Source organism: Aethina tumida, chromosome 2 (assembly GCF_024364675.1).
Source record: "Aethina tumida isolate Nest 87 chromosome 2, icAetTumi1.1, whole genome shotgun sequence".
In the NCBI taxonomy this organism is placed as follows: Eukaryota; Metazoa; Arthropoda; class Insecta; order Coleoptera; family Nitidulidae; genus Aethina; species Aethina tumida.
Window position 1 is genome coordinate 25,215,986 of NC_065436.1, and position 16,538 is coordinate 25,232,523.

The 16,538-nt window shown below is 35.8% G+C and overlaps 2 protein-coding genes and 1 long non-coding RNA gene across 8 annotated transcripts in view; 2 read left to right on the forward strand and 1 right to left on the reverse strand.

Annotated features, from left to right (window-relative positions):
• LOC109609017 (potassium voltage-gated channel protein Shaker) overlaps positions 1-9,863 on the forward strand; it is a 245,186-nt gene extending 235,323 nt beyond the window's left edge. For 4 of the 6 annotated variants that reach the window (XM_049963679.1, XM_049963681.1, XM_049963682.1 and 1 more), the window contains exons 4-6: positions 709-838; positions 3,214-3,572; positions 6,302-9,863. In XM_049963679.1, coding sequence (XP_049819636.1) covers positions 709-838; positions 3,214-3,565 — 482 coding nt within the window. In that variant the 3' untranslated portion in view covers positions 3,566-3,572; positions 6,302-9,863. Of the gene's footprint in view, positions 1-529; positions 660-708; positions 846-3,213; positions 3,573-6,301 lie in introns of those variants that run through there. The other 2 variants (XM_049963680.1, XM_049963683.1) reach the window with 2 other exon arrangements.
• A 1,296-nt stretch (positions 9,864-11,159) lies between these two features.
• Positions 11,160-16,483, reverse strand: LOC109609021 (neutral alpha-glucosidase AB). The gene is made up of 12 exons (XM_049963675.1): positions 16,168-16,483; positions 14,648-14,734; positions 14,352-14,588; positions 14,098-14,274; positions 13,756-14,040; positions 13,454-13,703; positions 13,065-13,392; positions 12,767-13,005; positions 12,051-12,710; positions 11,883-11,996; positions 11,616-11,826; positions 11,160-11,560 (listed from the first exon to the last, which is right to left on the reverse strand). Exons 1-12 carry the CDS (start codon positions 16,191-16,193, stop codon positions 11,451-11,453), a joined length of 2,724 nt encoding a protein of 907 aa, XP_049819632.1. The 5' UTR covers positions 16,194-16,483; the 3' UTR covers positions 11,160-11,450.
• Positions 15,249-15,743, forward strand: LOC126264701 (uncharacterized). The gene is made up of 2 exons (XR_007547368.1): positions 15,249-15,331; positions 15,381-15,743. It is a non-coding gene; the product is annotated as an uncharacterized LOC126264701 (long non-coding RNA).
• Positions 16,484-16,538: the final 55 nt, after the last annotated feature.

Sequence of the window (16,538 nt, forward strand, 5' to 3'; positions counted from 1 at the left end):
CTCATCAGTGATTTCAGTGATTCTGTTAAAGTAAAAAAGTATTGTGCTATTTTGTATGTGTATAGTGTTAGAAAGTTAGAAAGTGATAAAATGTTGATCTATAAAGTTTTACGGTGGAGACCTGAACAAGAAACTTAAGCTCCGTTCAGATAAGTATCAATCGCATGCTTTCAAACTTGACACACCTTTCTCTTAAAGTTATTTGTTGTAAATTAAACAGAAACGTAATTTAACATCATTCCACGGTAGTTTAAATTAATTCCAGTATAGCTACCAATCAGTATTAAGTATTTATACAAAGATAATAAGTTATCATCTTAAGTGATCTTTATATCACTGCTGGTTTTCGCTCAGGTTTAATGCGATATGCTTAGATATACTCAGGTAGGTTATAACCGAAATGTGACCGACTCGCAATATGTATGTGTGACCCGTGTGTGACCACTGTAAAGAAACGTCGCTGCATTGTACTGACGATATCGACACGGCCACCGTTCGCGCGCGGCCCTCCCTTCGTCCTCTGTTCCAGGTGTGGTGCTCTTCTCCAGCATCGTGTACTTCGCCGAGGCCGGCACGGAGAAGTCCTTCTTCAAATCCATCCCGGATGCCTTCTGGTGGGCGGTCGTGACCATGACCACAGTGGGCTACGGCGATATGAGGTACAGTGTGACACAGACCAACACTCACCCTCTCCTCTGCTCCTTGCAGGTGTCGTGCTCTTCTCTAGCGCCGTCTACTTCGCCGAGGCGGGCTCGGAGAATTCCTTCTTCAAGTCCATCCCGGACGCGTTCTGGTGGGCAGTGGTCACCATGACGACCGTGGGCTACGGCGACATGACGTATGATGTACACACCTAATTCAGATTTAGTTGCCTCCACAGCGCGGTGGTGCCGCAGTCTCTGGTTCCGGGCCCGATCGAAACTTGTGTGGTTCAAATTCTGGAAACGGATTTCCTGTTTCGTTTATCTATCCGTTGCAGTTTAGTGTGGACCATGTCGTCCGTGTTTGCCTTCCAATGTTAACATAAGCGAGTCAAAACATTGACAATGTTGTTCTACTACTACAGTGCTTCTGGATAAATAGATACAAGGAATCTAATCAAAATCAATTATAAATTTGATTTCACTTTAAACAGTTACGACATTGAACCACATTTGAATGCAGCTTCTCATTAAATATTAAATAGAAAATATTTTTATTCACATATTTAATATCGGTCATCATTTCAAAGTACATATTTAAACCCCCCTTTTTGGTAAAAAATTTAAATGTGATGTAGACATTCCTTAATTTAAATACAGAAATTGTTTCTTTAAAAGTTTAAGTTAAATTATAAGAACATGATAAAACCTTTTTATTTGTATTTCTAAATTTGGACCATCCAACTCTGATCTCGGATCCACCGCGCACCGTAGCAAAAAAACACACATGAGTTTCGAGACCACCAGAAAATTCTTTGATCCGGGACGCGTCGGAGCCTATCGTCTCATTTGAGCTAACACCGTTGTCGAACTCTGTTCAGACTGTGCAAAAGTGTAGACCGCTCTCAAAATTTGCGAATTTCAATCGAAACCAATTGTCGAAAAAAAAAATAATACATACACTTGGGATCGGCGACCGTGAAGTTCGCAATTTTCGCAGTCTGAATCAAATACCATTTTGTTCCAGCCTCCTAAAATGCCCTAGATGTCGTGACGCTCGATGTGTGCTCGATGTTGCTTTTCATTTTTGATATTCAGAAATCAGGAACAAAGAATTTTCTAAGTTGATTTACAGTATGCGAATTAAACCTTCTCACTACGGCCTTTGCTTGACAACATTTCCGAGGTTGTCCCATGTGAATCGACCCTTTTGACAAATGAGGACGTGGCCCCGAGGTCTGCTTCCCACCAAAACCGGGAAACACTGATATAACGAATTCAACTCAGCTTAAAACTATGCTTCAATTGTTGTTGCCAAAGTGGAAAGCCTATGTCTGCCTACGTCTTATCTATATTCGCTTCTTGCAGGATACTATGTTTCATGTTAAATAAAAGCTTAACTTTTCACAATATGAGTACCTAATTATTTTAGGTCCTGTATATAGCTTTATAATATTATATATTTAAATTTTAACCTTCTAGTTTAAAATTTTCTAAAAACTTATTTCCACGCCCTCATTTGACTCAATAAATAACATTATATTAATTTTTGAAGGCATGATTTTGATAGGAATGAAGAGAACACATTTACATTATTTGTAATAAATCAAAAAGTCTTTAATGGTCGCTAATGATTTGTAATCAAGCTGCAATACACATGAGTATTCATAGATGCATTTAATGGTTGTTTAATGAGGGACAATTTGTACAAGTGCCCCGTCCTTACCCACTCTTGATTGTTCGGCACAAAATTGCACTTCTGTTTTGGACGTTTTTTCAAGTGTAAGTGTGTTTTAGAGTTGATTCACATCGAACAGTCTTTAAAAGCAATATATAATGGGAAAAAAGAATTGAAAAATATGACAAAGATGTCACCGTCGTTAAGATAACATCTTTGGAATTTTTAAAATGACGTACACATTTGAACTACGAGTTTTAGATGTTGATTGAAGGGAAATTTTGTCGAGTCAAAGAATTTTCTGGAATGTATAACCCGCATGGGCTTCGTGTCCTAACCTACATATCCTTCCTGCGTCGACCTCTTACACTTACACACTTGTCTACTATCCTGCTTGCGTTTGTGTTGCTTTTTTGCAAAGTGCATGTTGTTTGTTGGTTTTATCCTTAGAAAGTTTTGGAGTTTTTTTTTAATTTTAATAGGTTTTGGAGATCGGAATGATTGTGATGTTATGGTGATACAACAACGTTTAGATACAAAAATTGTTAATCATATTAATTGTGTAGTTAAAATTCATTGTTTTTAAAACAAAGATATTAATATTTTTAATTGGTCGTAAACTTTATTTTTACATTTTTATTTACGTTTTGGTTTATCTTACAGATGTAGAATCACAATTGTTTCAAACTGAAAGACAATTTAATCCGGTGAATCAAGGATGTATTGCCATTAATAGTCACAGTTGTTCCCGTCTAAATACTTTACAAGATAGATCAAATAGATAAAATAGATTAATCAATTCACGGTTTCAATAATCCATCGAAGGAAGATATTGAAACACAAAATAATATACATTACATAAGTTACTAAAACCGTTTGCATTGTGCTGTGCAGGCCGGTTGGTGTCTGGGGCAAGATAGTTGGTTCGCTGTGTGCGATCGCCGGTGTGCTGACCATCGCGCTTCCGGTGCCCGTCATAGTCTCCAACTTCAACTACTTCTACCACCGTGAAACGGACCAGGAGGAGATGCAGTCGCAGAATTTCAACCATGTGACGAGCTGCCCGTACCTGCCCGGAACGCTGGGCCAGCACATGAAAAAGAGCTCGCTGAGCGAGTCCAGCAGTGACCTGGTCGAGCTGGAGGAGGGCCTGCTGGTGACGCGCGACCAGCTCGTTCGGAAGCAGAACTGCAACCCGCGCCACAACAACAATATCAACGCCATGAGCATCGAGACTGACGTTTGACTACGAGGTAATTTTTTTACACCTTCCTAACATTGCCACCAGTGAAGTGATGTTTCCATTCATCATTAACTTATGGAAATTTTAAGTGAGGGAACATAATTTAATAATTTTACCGGAAAGTCCTTGACGTTTATTTTTTATTTACGACGACGCGTTGTCGGGAAGTGTTTCCCCTAACATCCAATCCGGGCTAAATTGACTGACATATTTTTGGCATTGAGCTCATTCAAATATTTAGCAGGGTCGATTGGTTTTCCATGTTGCTGTTAAATATAAATTCGGTTAATTATGTAGCCATACATTTTCAACTTGGAGGCCAATTTTTAAAATTTATATTAATAATGAGATCGAATAAATGTTGACGCCTTCCAGTTGATAGTGTATAAGCCTAAAAGTAAATACAGTTGTATAAATTCCGTATATATTTTTTTAACTCCATAAAAATGATAAATTTACTGTGTCCATAAAAATGTTTTATCATCCAATAAATTGATGAGGAGTTTGCGGAAGGACCTCTTCGAAAATTGATGCCCGCCTCACGCCGCACGTATTCCAACAGATGGGCCGATCGGGCATCAATGTGGCGGCAGCGGCAACCGCGCCACCCGACTGCAGCATTGTCGGATGGTGGTCCAGAAGGGGCGGTCGCGGGGTCGGCGGGCGGTTAAGGCGCGCGCTCTCCGCGAATCGGCGGTGGCATGAGGGGGGAGCAGGTTTCGCACCTCTCGTATCGAGCGCGAGCGGCGCATCACCCGTCGCCATGGAGACGCGCGGCCGGCGGCGGCGTTGTCTGAGCGCTGCGACGTCGGCGGCGACTTCTTCTTCGCGGAAGTCACGCGCTCGTCCCGTGTGTTCGATACGGGAGGCGCAGGATGCTGCCGCAACACGCCGCCAATTTTATTCGACATAAACCTTACAATGCCAGTCAGCTTTTGTATATATTGTTTCGAGGTTGTCTCGGAGTCGACATAAATGAGGTGGAGATTTTAGAAGGCGAAAAACCAGTCGGTTTTTAAACAAACTTTGAACGCAGTTCATCAATGTTAATTCGAAAATAATCATGATGTGATTGATTATATAGTTTGTAAATTCTAGTCTAAATTATTTAGTCTTCAGTGTCATTGAAAAATGATGTAATAATGTTTAACTGGTAGTTTACTGTCTGAAGATATTTAAAAATATCTACCATATGCTCCAACTTAGAATACTCATTTCAATATCGTATCCATGGATAAACAGAATAATAAAGTTTATAAAAACTGACTAATCTTAATAGAATTATAAACAAATTTTGCTATAAAATTTTTACGATTCGATCGTACTACATAAACATGTAATACATTGAAAAAGAGAGTTGTATAAATATTTTGTTTATGCCATTGGCACAAAAATGTTCATCGAAAAATTGTTCTTCAAAATAATTTAATAATAGACACCATCTGTTAAGGTTAAGAGTATTAATACAAATAATTATTTATTAGCATACAGTGTGGCCTAATTAAAGCGGGACTGTTCCATACAATTTGTATTTTTTGTCAGGATCAATTTTTTTTTAATTATGTAACATGAAAATATATACTTATAGTCAAAATGTCACATTTTGTGGAAAAAATATGGAATATTTATTTACTTGTTATAGATGGTATTTAATGTTTTCCCTAATCTATTGCAACACATCTAATTTACTGCAAGGTTGGCATTAATCACAATGATCATTATATTCGGTTTTTACTTTTTTTAATAAAAAAAAAAACTGGAATATTTTACTAATATTAAAAAATATATAACAATAACTTAAATAAATCAATATTTTATAACGTAACCTTTGGCTTCTATCACTGCTTGGCATCTTTTAGGCATAGAATCTACCAGTCTCTGCAATGAATCTTCTTTTCTTCCTGCTACTTGTATGGTTTGAAGAATTTCTTGTTTACTTTTGATGTTTCTTGTTTGGATGTAACAGTCTTCCCAAAAGACCTCAACATGATTTAGATCTAGGGGCTGAGACTGTCAAGGACAGCTAAGTTTTTCCATAGAAAAGACTCTTTAACAATTGGGATGATGTCTTGTTGAAATATCTAACGTAGTGGCATTTATTCCTCCGGAAATTCAATATGTATCTGTCTTAAAAAAGATCCATTTCATACTCCATTTGAATCATATTTCCAACTTTGGATCGAGGAAAGCATCTTCAAACCAGAATACTTCCGTAACCATGTTTAATCGTAGGAATTTGGTATTTAAAATGGTATCGTTGCCCCATTAGTCGTCTCATAAACGTTCCACCATCCGACCCAAACAAATTAAATTTACTTTCCACTCCAAAGGACATTGTTTCGTTTTTCCTGAATTCATGATAAGTGGTATTTTGCAGATGCCAGAGGGACGATCTATTTTTCTTTGATAGCTGTGGATTTTTAACTGTAACTCGGTCATATAGTCCAGCATCAATAAGGCGATTTCTCATTATACTGATACTAATATCTAGATAAATTTTCTTTGTGATTTGTCTTGATGTTTTGCAAGAATTTTTGAAGAGGAGTCTTTTTATAATTGTATCTATCTGAGGAATCTTCGACACAGCCCATCTTTAGGCATTACTACGTTGAAACCGACCTAATATACACAAGTTTCGTTCTAGTTATACACAGTTGTAGAAATGAATAAGTTAAATTTTCTAAAACCATATTTAATCCAACAATGAATAGTATTCTAATTGCAATTTTTTGTTTTTAGTGACGGATGCGCTGCACCTAATACTGCTTGACGCAGATTATTGTTGTCTTCTCGATGCGCCTTGCCTCACGAGAAACCCCGGCAGCCAAGCAAGAACCGAACAGATGAAGTCACGGTCGCCCCAACTGAACGAGAAGATACACCGGCAAGTGGAGACGGAGGCGTCGACACCACGACACCACCAACCCCCAACAAGGAACGACGAAGACAACAACAGTAGACGCGAGTGTCAAAGTGCAGTGCTCCGGACGCTATCCGAACTGTTACATCAAATTCACAGGACTTTTTTCTCGGTACTTTTGTATTACTATAACGATTGTTTTTGGGTGAGATATCCTGCCAAACATATAACATAATTATTACATAATAATGATAGTGGCGCGGCACAGCCAAGCAGCCGGGCACTCTGTGAAGGAGGCGGATGTTCGAAGGTTTTTCTTTTGAGGGTGTCTTTAATATCTATTTGGATCTATTGTATGTAAGTTCTGGCACATATTGGATTAATTAACCAGGAGGAGAGTGTTAACGAAAGGGTAACTGATCTGTCCGTATTTCTAAATTTCTGTACCGTCTCTCTCCTTTTTCATTCAAAAAAAAAAAAAACACACAGAACTGACGCAACATAAATCTCAAGGAATAAACCTAAATGTAAAAAAATTAACTTGAACAAATGAGTGATGTACATATATTTATAAACAGGGTGTGCGCCTTCGCCACAGAGTGCAGGTTCGTGATCCTCTGCCCCATCACTATGGGAATAAATACCTATAAATAATATGAAAGTAACTTATAATAATGATAATGATAACGTAATATTTAATAATGAGTAACCAAAGCAGTAACGCCATCTCGAGGCGCATCGGCTTGTGACGCCATCTCTCGAACGCACAGAGGTATAAATAGATAAATCTAGCGGGGAAAAAATGCCAATTCGTTTCCTAAAATAAATTAAATTAGAATTCTTTAGTGGATTTCTTCGTCGACGTTCTTAGAAATGTACCGGACGATTTGTTTGGGAAACACGAGTATACGAGCCATTGACACAATGGGTTTTACCTCATGGTGGACGTTGGATTTTTCTGGACCAGCTTCAAAGATTCCAAAGTCCACAACGAGGAGATTTCAGTTTGGAGTTGTCAGATTATTAAATTGCCAAAAATTAAAAGTTGCCACGATTCCGTTGAATCACTCCGAGATCATGTTGAAGTTTTTAGATGCTTTGCAAAGTCAAGCCAAAAAATATTATTTTTTATTGAGTTTGTATATAAGTTAGGTTTCTTTGTAAATATTGTTGTATATGTTATTTAAACTTGTACATAGCCCTTTGGGGTTATATACCTCAATGAAAGCACCTTCGCTTTGGAAAAGCATCTAATTACCTCAAATGTGTTTAAGTATGATCATTAGATATCATCGAAACGGTGCGATATTTGTTTTTCCCAACTTGTAATGTTGTAATACAACTTCTAATTACCAAACATAAGTAAATGAGAATGTAATATCTAGTCTTAGCTAAGAATAGTGATTTATAGTTAAAAATCAAGCAATGAATCTTATAAACCTTTGCATTTATACCTCTAACCTAGAATAGTTCTTATTTTACGATGTTCCTTGGTTTTCTTCCATATTAGGTCTCTGTTTAAGTCTGTTAACACAAAAAAGTGGCTTAATATGCAAGAGTTATCCAAAAATAGTCATAACATAAGAACGAACATATTTTGCGATTAGTTCAAGCGAAATATGACAACGGCAGAGAAAATTTTCAGCATTAACTCTTACCGACCGTTTAAAGGTGTTACAGTGACATTGTTACCATAAAATTGCAGTATTCTGAGCTTTCTATTCGTATATTATACAATGACTATAGGCTTGCGATTTTTTCATTTACAATGAAGCCCATGAAGCTTGTAATGAGAGCGTTTTTAAATAAAGACTTGAAATCTTGCGAGCAAATTTTAGAAACTTATGGCAGACAACGTTACTTAACAGATTTAAGGTGCGCGAATCATTGTGCTGAGAATTTTATCACGCCTCAAGATAGAATCTTTTAAATTTGACTGAACTGGTATTTTACAATAATGACTGAGCAATTCCATGTTATACTGCCTAAAAGATGGATTCCGACACTCCACAAGGTTCTAACACCACAAATGTTATTTTGTCGCTTAGTTTCGAAATAAAATGTTCAGTTATAATATTATGTACATGAGAAAATTATACTTAAAAATATTATTTTGAAGGAAATATTTACGGAGAGCAATTAAATATTTTTTAAATAAACTGTTTTAAAGATTGATTTATAATGAACAAAATTCGTTAAGAGAAACATTTTTGATGAGTGAACTGGGTGGTGTGTCGGCGCGTTGCGTTTGGAATTGCCCGACATCCGGACACCAGAAACCAAGAGAGGAGAGAACCGGCTAAATTTGCAATTTAGGCCACTGTGAAAAGGCGTGTCGCGGCCCGATGCGAGTATGCTGTGTAGTGCTCACACGAACTCTTATTAGTTCTTGGCACTGTTTTAAGTGCTTGTATTTTTGGGCTGTGTGAAGCTTACCTAGGGTTGGATTAGCTTTAGCCCTTGTTACATATCCACCCGCGTAGCCGGAACGGTGGGCACGGGTCCGGCCGCTGCGGCTCTTAAAACGGACGGCCCCCTCTGAACTATTTCTCCCTACGCCACTTCCACCACGAACGATTTGGAATACCCCACCGTATTAAAGCATCTTTTATGGCATTTTTGCTTTGAAGTCTCCCCATGATCTACATATTGAATTAATGTTTTTATAAATTATTTTCTCATTAAATAAATTGTATACTATCGAAATTCCAGTTGAATTCATGCCAAAAACTTACATAACTTCTGGAAAATTAGTGCCATCCCTGTAAGAAACTTTAATGTTAATACAAGTCAATACAATTTGTCAATTTTAACAGTGTAAATATGTTTTAGAATTATGAATTAATTTTATTTTCAATTTCTACAGGCAAGGCATTTAAAAATCGGCATTTTAATTAAATAAGTTACGTATTATGAATATCATCAAGTATGATTATTTCTAATTTGTGGAACGTTGAGAAGATATTGCGGAAGTGGGTGGGTGGAATAGGTCGGGGGCATCGCATACGTCCGTAAGCCACGGAGCCGTGATGTTTGTCGGCCGGCCCGCGACATTGGAAGCAGGCCGGCCCGTCTCCACCCTCGCAATATATCACTATTTAAATCGAATTCGAATGCTAAATAATCATTACTGTGTAGATAATCAATAATCAAAACCGAACATTGATTTATTTGTTTATATCAGGCGGAATAATTGTGTATGTTAATGTTATTATTGTTGTTTCGTTCGTTTGCGGTTGTGTGGGGGCGGTCAGAACCGGCATCTGGCCGCACCCAGCCACCGCCACACACCAAAGCGCGTGTCCCCGTACCCCCAACCAAGAAGGGGGGGACGCCGCGAACCATTGTCATTTATTTGTGAATCAGTATGAATCTAGTCATGTTTGTTACAATTTAAAATATTTTATAAATGTTGATTAATATACGACATTCCTATTTCAAGACATGCTGTCTCATTTAATCAAATTACCCCCGCACAGTTAATTATTTTTTAAGGTAAGTACTTCAGCTATTGTACTTGGGACGTAATATTTGCCATTTTCATTGACTGATGCTAATTATTTTTTTTATTATTTTTGTATGTAGAGAGAAATAACACACATTTCTATCGTAACGATAATTAGGAGACGCACACCTCTAATGAAATGGAATCAAAATATTTTAAATTTTATTTAAAACAATTACACTATATTGTTTCTCCCATCATTCAATCAAAATATTTTCCGCTTAAATAATATTAAGCAAAATCATTAATAAATGTGGCTGTCACAGAAATAGTATACTTTTGAGAAATATATGTTTGTTAAGTATTAATTTTAAACAAAATTGTTGATATTTTGTTTGTTATAAATGGAAACGGTGACGGAAACATTCAATGAAATATCGCCAATGGTCGTTTAAAATTAAATTTTACAACTCTTCAATTAACTATAATTCATCTAAATCATCATCGAAATTACATGTCGTTTCAAAAGTTTTCGATTGTAATTAGATCTAGACTTTACACTGGCCAATCGAAAAGCTCAAGATTTTTATCTTTTAACCAGCTTTGAACAACTTTGGAAGTTATCGTTGGTAATGGTTCCATTACCATTATCTTTCATAATGTCTTCATATACGAAACAGTCCATTTTACTAATAATTTTAGTATTTTAGTTTCCCTTTCTTGGCACGGGACTATACCATGCCAAGGAAGGGAAACCTAAACCAAAACTTTTCCACACTGAGTTTCTGCAGTGTATCTGGGATCTAAACTTTTGTTAGGAGGGCGATGAATGTATTTTTTACTTCAAAGTACCCTTTGCTAAAATTCTGGAAGATAATTCATACAATGGATTCTTTACTGTAACTGTACTGTGTTAATTTCTTCTCACTCAAAGGGAATTAATTAAAGCGGACAAAATTTAAATTAAATCATTTTATGAAATATCTTGAAAATGTTAGATTTTAGCGTTTTTTATACGAATCGAATAAATCTGACAAAATCCATTAAATTAAGGTAAGTACACTAAGCATTATCTTTTGAATAGGTATTTTATCATTTCTTATCAACGGGAGTTAATTAAAAATACTTTAAAGTTACAGTTTATTACAGTTTTTAATATACTTAAGATCTGAAATCTTAATAAATTTTATTCTTATGGAAAAATAATTAAAACTAAATTTTTTGACATAGAAATTAGGAAGTACAATAATGTATATATTTTTTATATAAATCAAATAAATAAAACTACATAATCATCTAAAAACGATTTAATAAATACTAAACTAGTTCAAAAATTGAATAACATCTGGCAGTTTACTAACAATAGAACATTAAATAAATTATACCAGAACCTACACAAAAAGGAAATCAAAAATGAAAATCAAACTACAAAATTATCTAAAAAAGGTGTATAATATTTTTTTTAAATTAAATAGTATTCATCAGTTCACATATAATCTAAAACTATATAAAAGACCAGTAAATTATTTGTATCTGGACACCTTTGGACATAATTAATGAACGTCTACTATAATTCTAAAAATTTACAATAATTTTATACTAAATGGTTCTCTTAAACTAACACCAGGTTTTCTTATCACAAGCGATCTTTGTTCGCCATCATAGCTTGTCTCAAGTTTTACTTCTCCCAAGCCTGAAAAAATAATAATTTTAATATTAAAATGTAAAACTTTAATTGATTGTCTTACTTTTGCTCTTGAGGATAGCTCCCTTAACTCCACTTGGTGGACCTAAGATAACAACTTTTTCAATCCATTCTTTTGTTGGATAATCAGTCTTGTCAATTAAGTTTCCTGTTAGAATATTCTTTTCAAATTTATAACTAATATACAGATATTGCTTATTCTTGTACTCGAAGCTCTCATAATCATCAACATAAAGGGTTCCTTCAGCAGATTGCTGTAAAAGATTTTATAAAGTCACAAATATTTACTTTTATATTATCTGTTACTTACATTTTCATCCAATGCTACATAAAGTGTGAACGGGTCGTTACGCATGAGAGCGGACGATCTTCTTGGCCTATCTTTGCGTGGAATAATTCTACCACCTTTGTAGAAAGCGGGACTCTAAAAATATCAAAACTTTATATTTGAAACACACAAACCACTTTGTATTATTACCTTGTCTAAGGAAACAGGAATATTAACATTGCCGGTGCCCTTGTACTGTTTAAAGTCCTCAATATCATACCAATATTGCGATGCTCCTCCAGGTAAATAGACATTTACTGAGGAAGCACCAGCTTCAAATACTGGACTTGCTAATAGAGACGATCCTACCATCAACTCCAAATCAATATCCAAGACGTTCTCATCTTCCGGATATTCATAGAACAACGGTCTGATAACTGGATCGCCAGAAATTTCGTGCTCAAAGAACAATGTGTAAAATAGAGGCATATGTGCGTATCTAAGACGCAGAGAGTTTCTAATGCGATTTTGAATGTCTGCATCAAACAGATAGGGTTCCCTGCGGCGAGTGTCGATGTGGGCGTGTGCACGGAAGAACGGTAACCAAACAGCAGCCTGGTACCACCTTTGGAGAAGTTCCGTATCTGGATTGCGGAAGAAACCACCGATGTCAGCACCGCAATTACTCATGCCTCCAAGCGCCACAGCCAAACACATTGGGTAGCTCATAAGCAAGTGTGACCAGTGGGCGTCATTATCTCCAGTCCACATAGCAGACCACCTTTGTGATCCGGCGAAATGTCCTCTGGTCAAGATAAACGGTCTTTTGTACGGCGTACGGGCCAGAAGTGCCTCATAGGTTGAACTGGTCTGAAATATTCATATAAATTATACAACCCTACATTAAATTATATTAGGCAACTCACATAAGCCATGGCATATTCGTTGTGAAGAGCTCTGTGTTCAATGTTGCCATAATGGATGCAATCCTTAGGCATTGTGATCTCAGGGCCGTTGAAGACCGAAGGCTCGTTCATGTCGTTCCACAGGTACACGTTGTCGGTAGTGCCTTTAAATTTGTCGAAGGCATACAGACCCTTGAAGTACTGGCGCACTTTGGGGTCAAAGAAATCTAAGTAACTGCTAGAGCCTGGCCAACACCAACCTGAACAAAATTATTAATTATTTAAAAATTTTATAGTTGTTGTTGATGAAAGAATGTACCTTCATAGACATTGCCGTCTTTCGTCTTGACATAATAGTCGTTGTTCAAGGCATCTTCATGCAAGAAGTAACCGCTTTCACGCTTAATGTGAGGATCGATGATTACGATGAGTTTACGACCAGTGGCGGTAAGGTTGTTAATCATAGACTCAGGATTTGAAAATTTGATTGGGTCCCAAGTAAAGTATTTTTTGCCATCTGTGTATTCAATATCCAACCAGATGAAATCAACTGGAAAGTCGGATTTATCAAAGTTCTCAACTACTGTGACCACATCATCTTGATCATTGTAGTTCCACCTAGACTGATGATATCCCAAAGTGTAATACTGAAATGAACAAAAGAATATTATAGCTACCTGAATGAAATTACATAAAATATATACTGACTTGTTGCAAGGGTGCAACCCCAGTAAGAGACGCGAATTGTCTGGCCACCTTCTGTGGTGTGGGTCCCATCATAATAAACAGATCAAAAACACCAGCTTCACTCATAAAATGAGCATCAACTCTAGTCTCAGTCTTTTGACCAGATACCAAGTTCACAAGAGAAGACATGACATTGCTGTCTTTGCTGTTGCTGATGTCTACCCAGGTTTCAGCAGAGTTATGCCAAAATGCTCCAACTGTATGTTTATTTCTGGAAATTCATATAAATAACAAAAAATTAATCAAACACAAATTTCACTTACGAATGAGCATAGACAACAGGCACAGCGCCATAAATTGCCATAGTAGAGTCAACTTCATATTCAAACACATCCAAATTGTACAATCTGTAAGGTTCAAGTCCACCTGGTCCAGTAGATCTGAGTGATAGCCTGTCTGCATGATCAGGCAAACCATATATCCTCAAGGCATTAGGGAAGGAAATATCCACACCAATGGCCTCAGGACCCCTCGGTTTGCTGTCATGATGGGACAGGAAATTTTCTTCCCATGCTCCTGGATCTTCTTTTGGTGCTTCTTCTCCCTCACTAAAATTAATATGAAACAAATCATAAGGGAATACTAGTTTAGCACCAAACACTTACCCCTCTGGTGCTTTGGTTCTCAAGTGTTCAAAACTAAATAATCCCCTTCCATTAACAACAGAAACCAGATCATTTTCAATGTAAAACTCAAGCTTGAATGGTTTAGCTGTTATTACTGCTTTATTGACATTTGATTTGATAGTCACACTCTCAGCACTCCTTTCCAATACCTCTAATCTAAAATTATAATTATGTTTAATACCTTATCTCCAATTTGATAAAACACATAATTAGCATATATATAATTTACTTACTTTGCAAGTTGTGGCTCCCCATTCAGAGCAAACTGAACCCTGTATCTGGGGTGAAGGGGCTTGACCTCATCAATAAAAACACGAAAAATATTTCCAGCAATGGCAGACAGCACAAATTGAAAATCTACGCCTGCATCGGAGTTGGTTAAAGTTGCTTCGATCGAGTTGTCCGTGACTTGGAGCGTGTCAAGTTTCAGTTCATAATTAACATCTGATGGTTTGGTTCCTCGAAGTCTCCTGTAAAATGGAATTGGTAAAACTTGATCAGTTGAATTCAGATGTTTCTTGAGACTTACCTGCAAAAACTACTTTGGTCGCATGATTTAAATTTACTTTTGTCGACGGCGGTCGCAAATCCGATTAATAAAACACAAAACAGCCCCCTAAAAAACGCCGGTGTTAATTTGAGTAAATTGTTCATTTTAATGTATTAACAATATAACAAATAAAGTTTGTTAATGTATGTTGATAAAGAACAAATTATAATAATCCATAATAAATAACACATCCTTAACAATTTAATTAATTTTTTGCTTACTTCAATTGAGGCGCCATGTTGGCAGAACAAATGTTAACCTACAAATAACGTTATATCTGACAGATGAGGGAGATGCATTATACAGGTGTGAGAAAGATAGACAAACCGATATACGAGGTTGTTTCTGATTGGTCAGAGAAAATTCAAAAATTGGCTACTCACAACCCGGCAACCCGGTATGTGTTATCAAAATTTTAATAAATATAACCCAAACTAATCTAATATCCATATAATCAAAATGATAAATTATCATATACAGTGGTGGCCAAAGAAATAGCATAAAATTTAAAATCCAACATTTTGTTAAAGAATTTGATCCAAATTTTGTCCAGTCAGTATAAAAAATATATTTCAATATTCTTTATCTTTTTTTCTTTTCTTGTTAAACATTTTACAAATGTCGGAGACAGTTTTGGGGCACTATTTAAATATAGTTCTAACAGTAAGAGTTTATTCTTAGTAGGATTTATATTATTTCATTATTTTTTCAGTGAGAAGAAAGAAACATGTCTCTCCCAAGATAAGTAAGAGAAGTATAAGTAGAACAATCAAAGGTCGATTTCAATAAAGAATCTGGTGGTATAAAAAGAATATGAATCCATGTTCAATATATCAACAATATATCAGATTGTAAAAATAGATTTATCTTCCACCTAATACACTACAAAAACATTGAAACACAATTACAAACAATTATTAGTAAAATAGACCGTTTCGTATATATCATGAGAGATGTAATGGAACAATTTGTCAACAATTTCTGTAACCAGCCATATTTCGCATTTATTTTGTTTAATATTTAATATAAGTGGAAACTATTTTATGTACCAAAATAAATGTGAGAAATAATGTAGTGTTTTGATTGTATTTAATTAGAATTGTGCCTTTCCTAATCAACGCTAAGATAGTAGTGTGTACTATTTCTCTGGCCATCAAGTTATGTTAATTTTATTTCTCATAATTAAATTCAAATTTAATTACGAGATAGATAATGGGATTATATATTTTATATATATTTATAATACTCTTAATATTACGTCCAATTTAATAATTTTAATACAATTTAACACACTTTTATTAAACTGAAAATATAAAATGATATCTAAACTGTTTTATTATTCGTTCATACTTTTACGTTTATCCTCTATTTTTTATATTGTACAATATGGCCAGGCCTTCACTTTTAGTAATCGGCTTAATTGCTACGCGTCTATTATTCAAAATTGTGCCATGTTTTTTCACAATATCATCAATAAATTTTATACTTTTCAAACGAACCACCGCTTTCCCCGTTGAGTTTCCATCAGGTGTGGTCAAAAATAACACGCCGTATACACCGTCTTCTACTGGCGAGAACGCTAGATCTTTCTTCAGAAAATTTAAGATCTGAACCACATTAGTTTTTTCTGGAAATCCAGAAAGCAACACAAAAACATCTGGCAGGCTTCGTTTGAAATATTCGTATTCATCCTTTTCTGTCTCTACTAGAATATAATTTTTTATAATCTGCGGAGCAGTCCTATTTGTTTCATACCAATATTACTGGCTTCATTTAAATCCATTTACACTTTTAATTTAGAGTTTCGATTATGAAAATGACAATGATATGACATGACTAAATTTTGACTTAAAATGATTTAATAAAGACT

Excerpts from the sequence above, each read along its gene's own strand:
- LOC109609021 (XM_049963675.1), bottom strand. The coding sequence starts at position 16,193 with ATGGAAACTCAACGGGGAAAGCGGTG. Across the intron at positions 14,735-16,167 it reads ACTCAACGGGGAAAGCGGTG|GGGGCTGTTTTGTGTTTTAT; the intron begins GTTCGTTTGAAA and ends GGCGTTTTTTAG. Across the intron at positions 11,561-11,615 it reads AGCTATCCTCAAGAGCAAAA|GCTTGGGAGAAGTAAAACTT; the intron begins GTAAGACAATCA and ends TTATTTTTTCAG.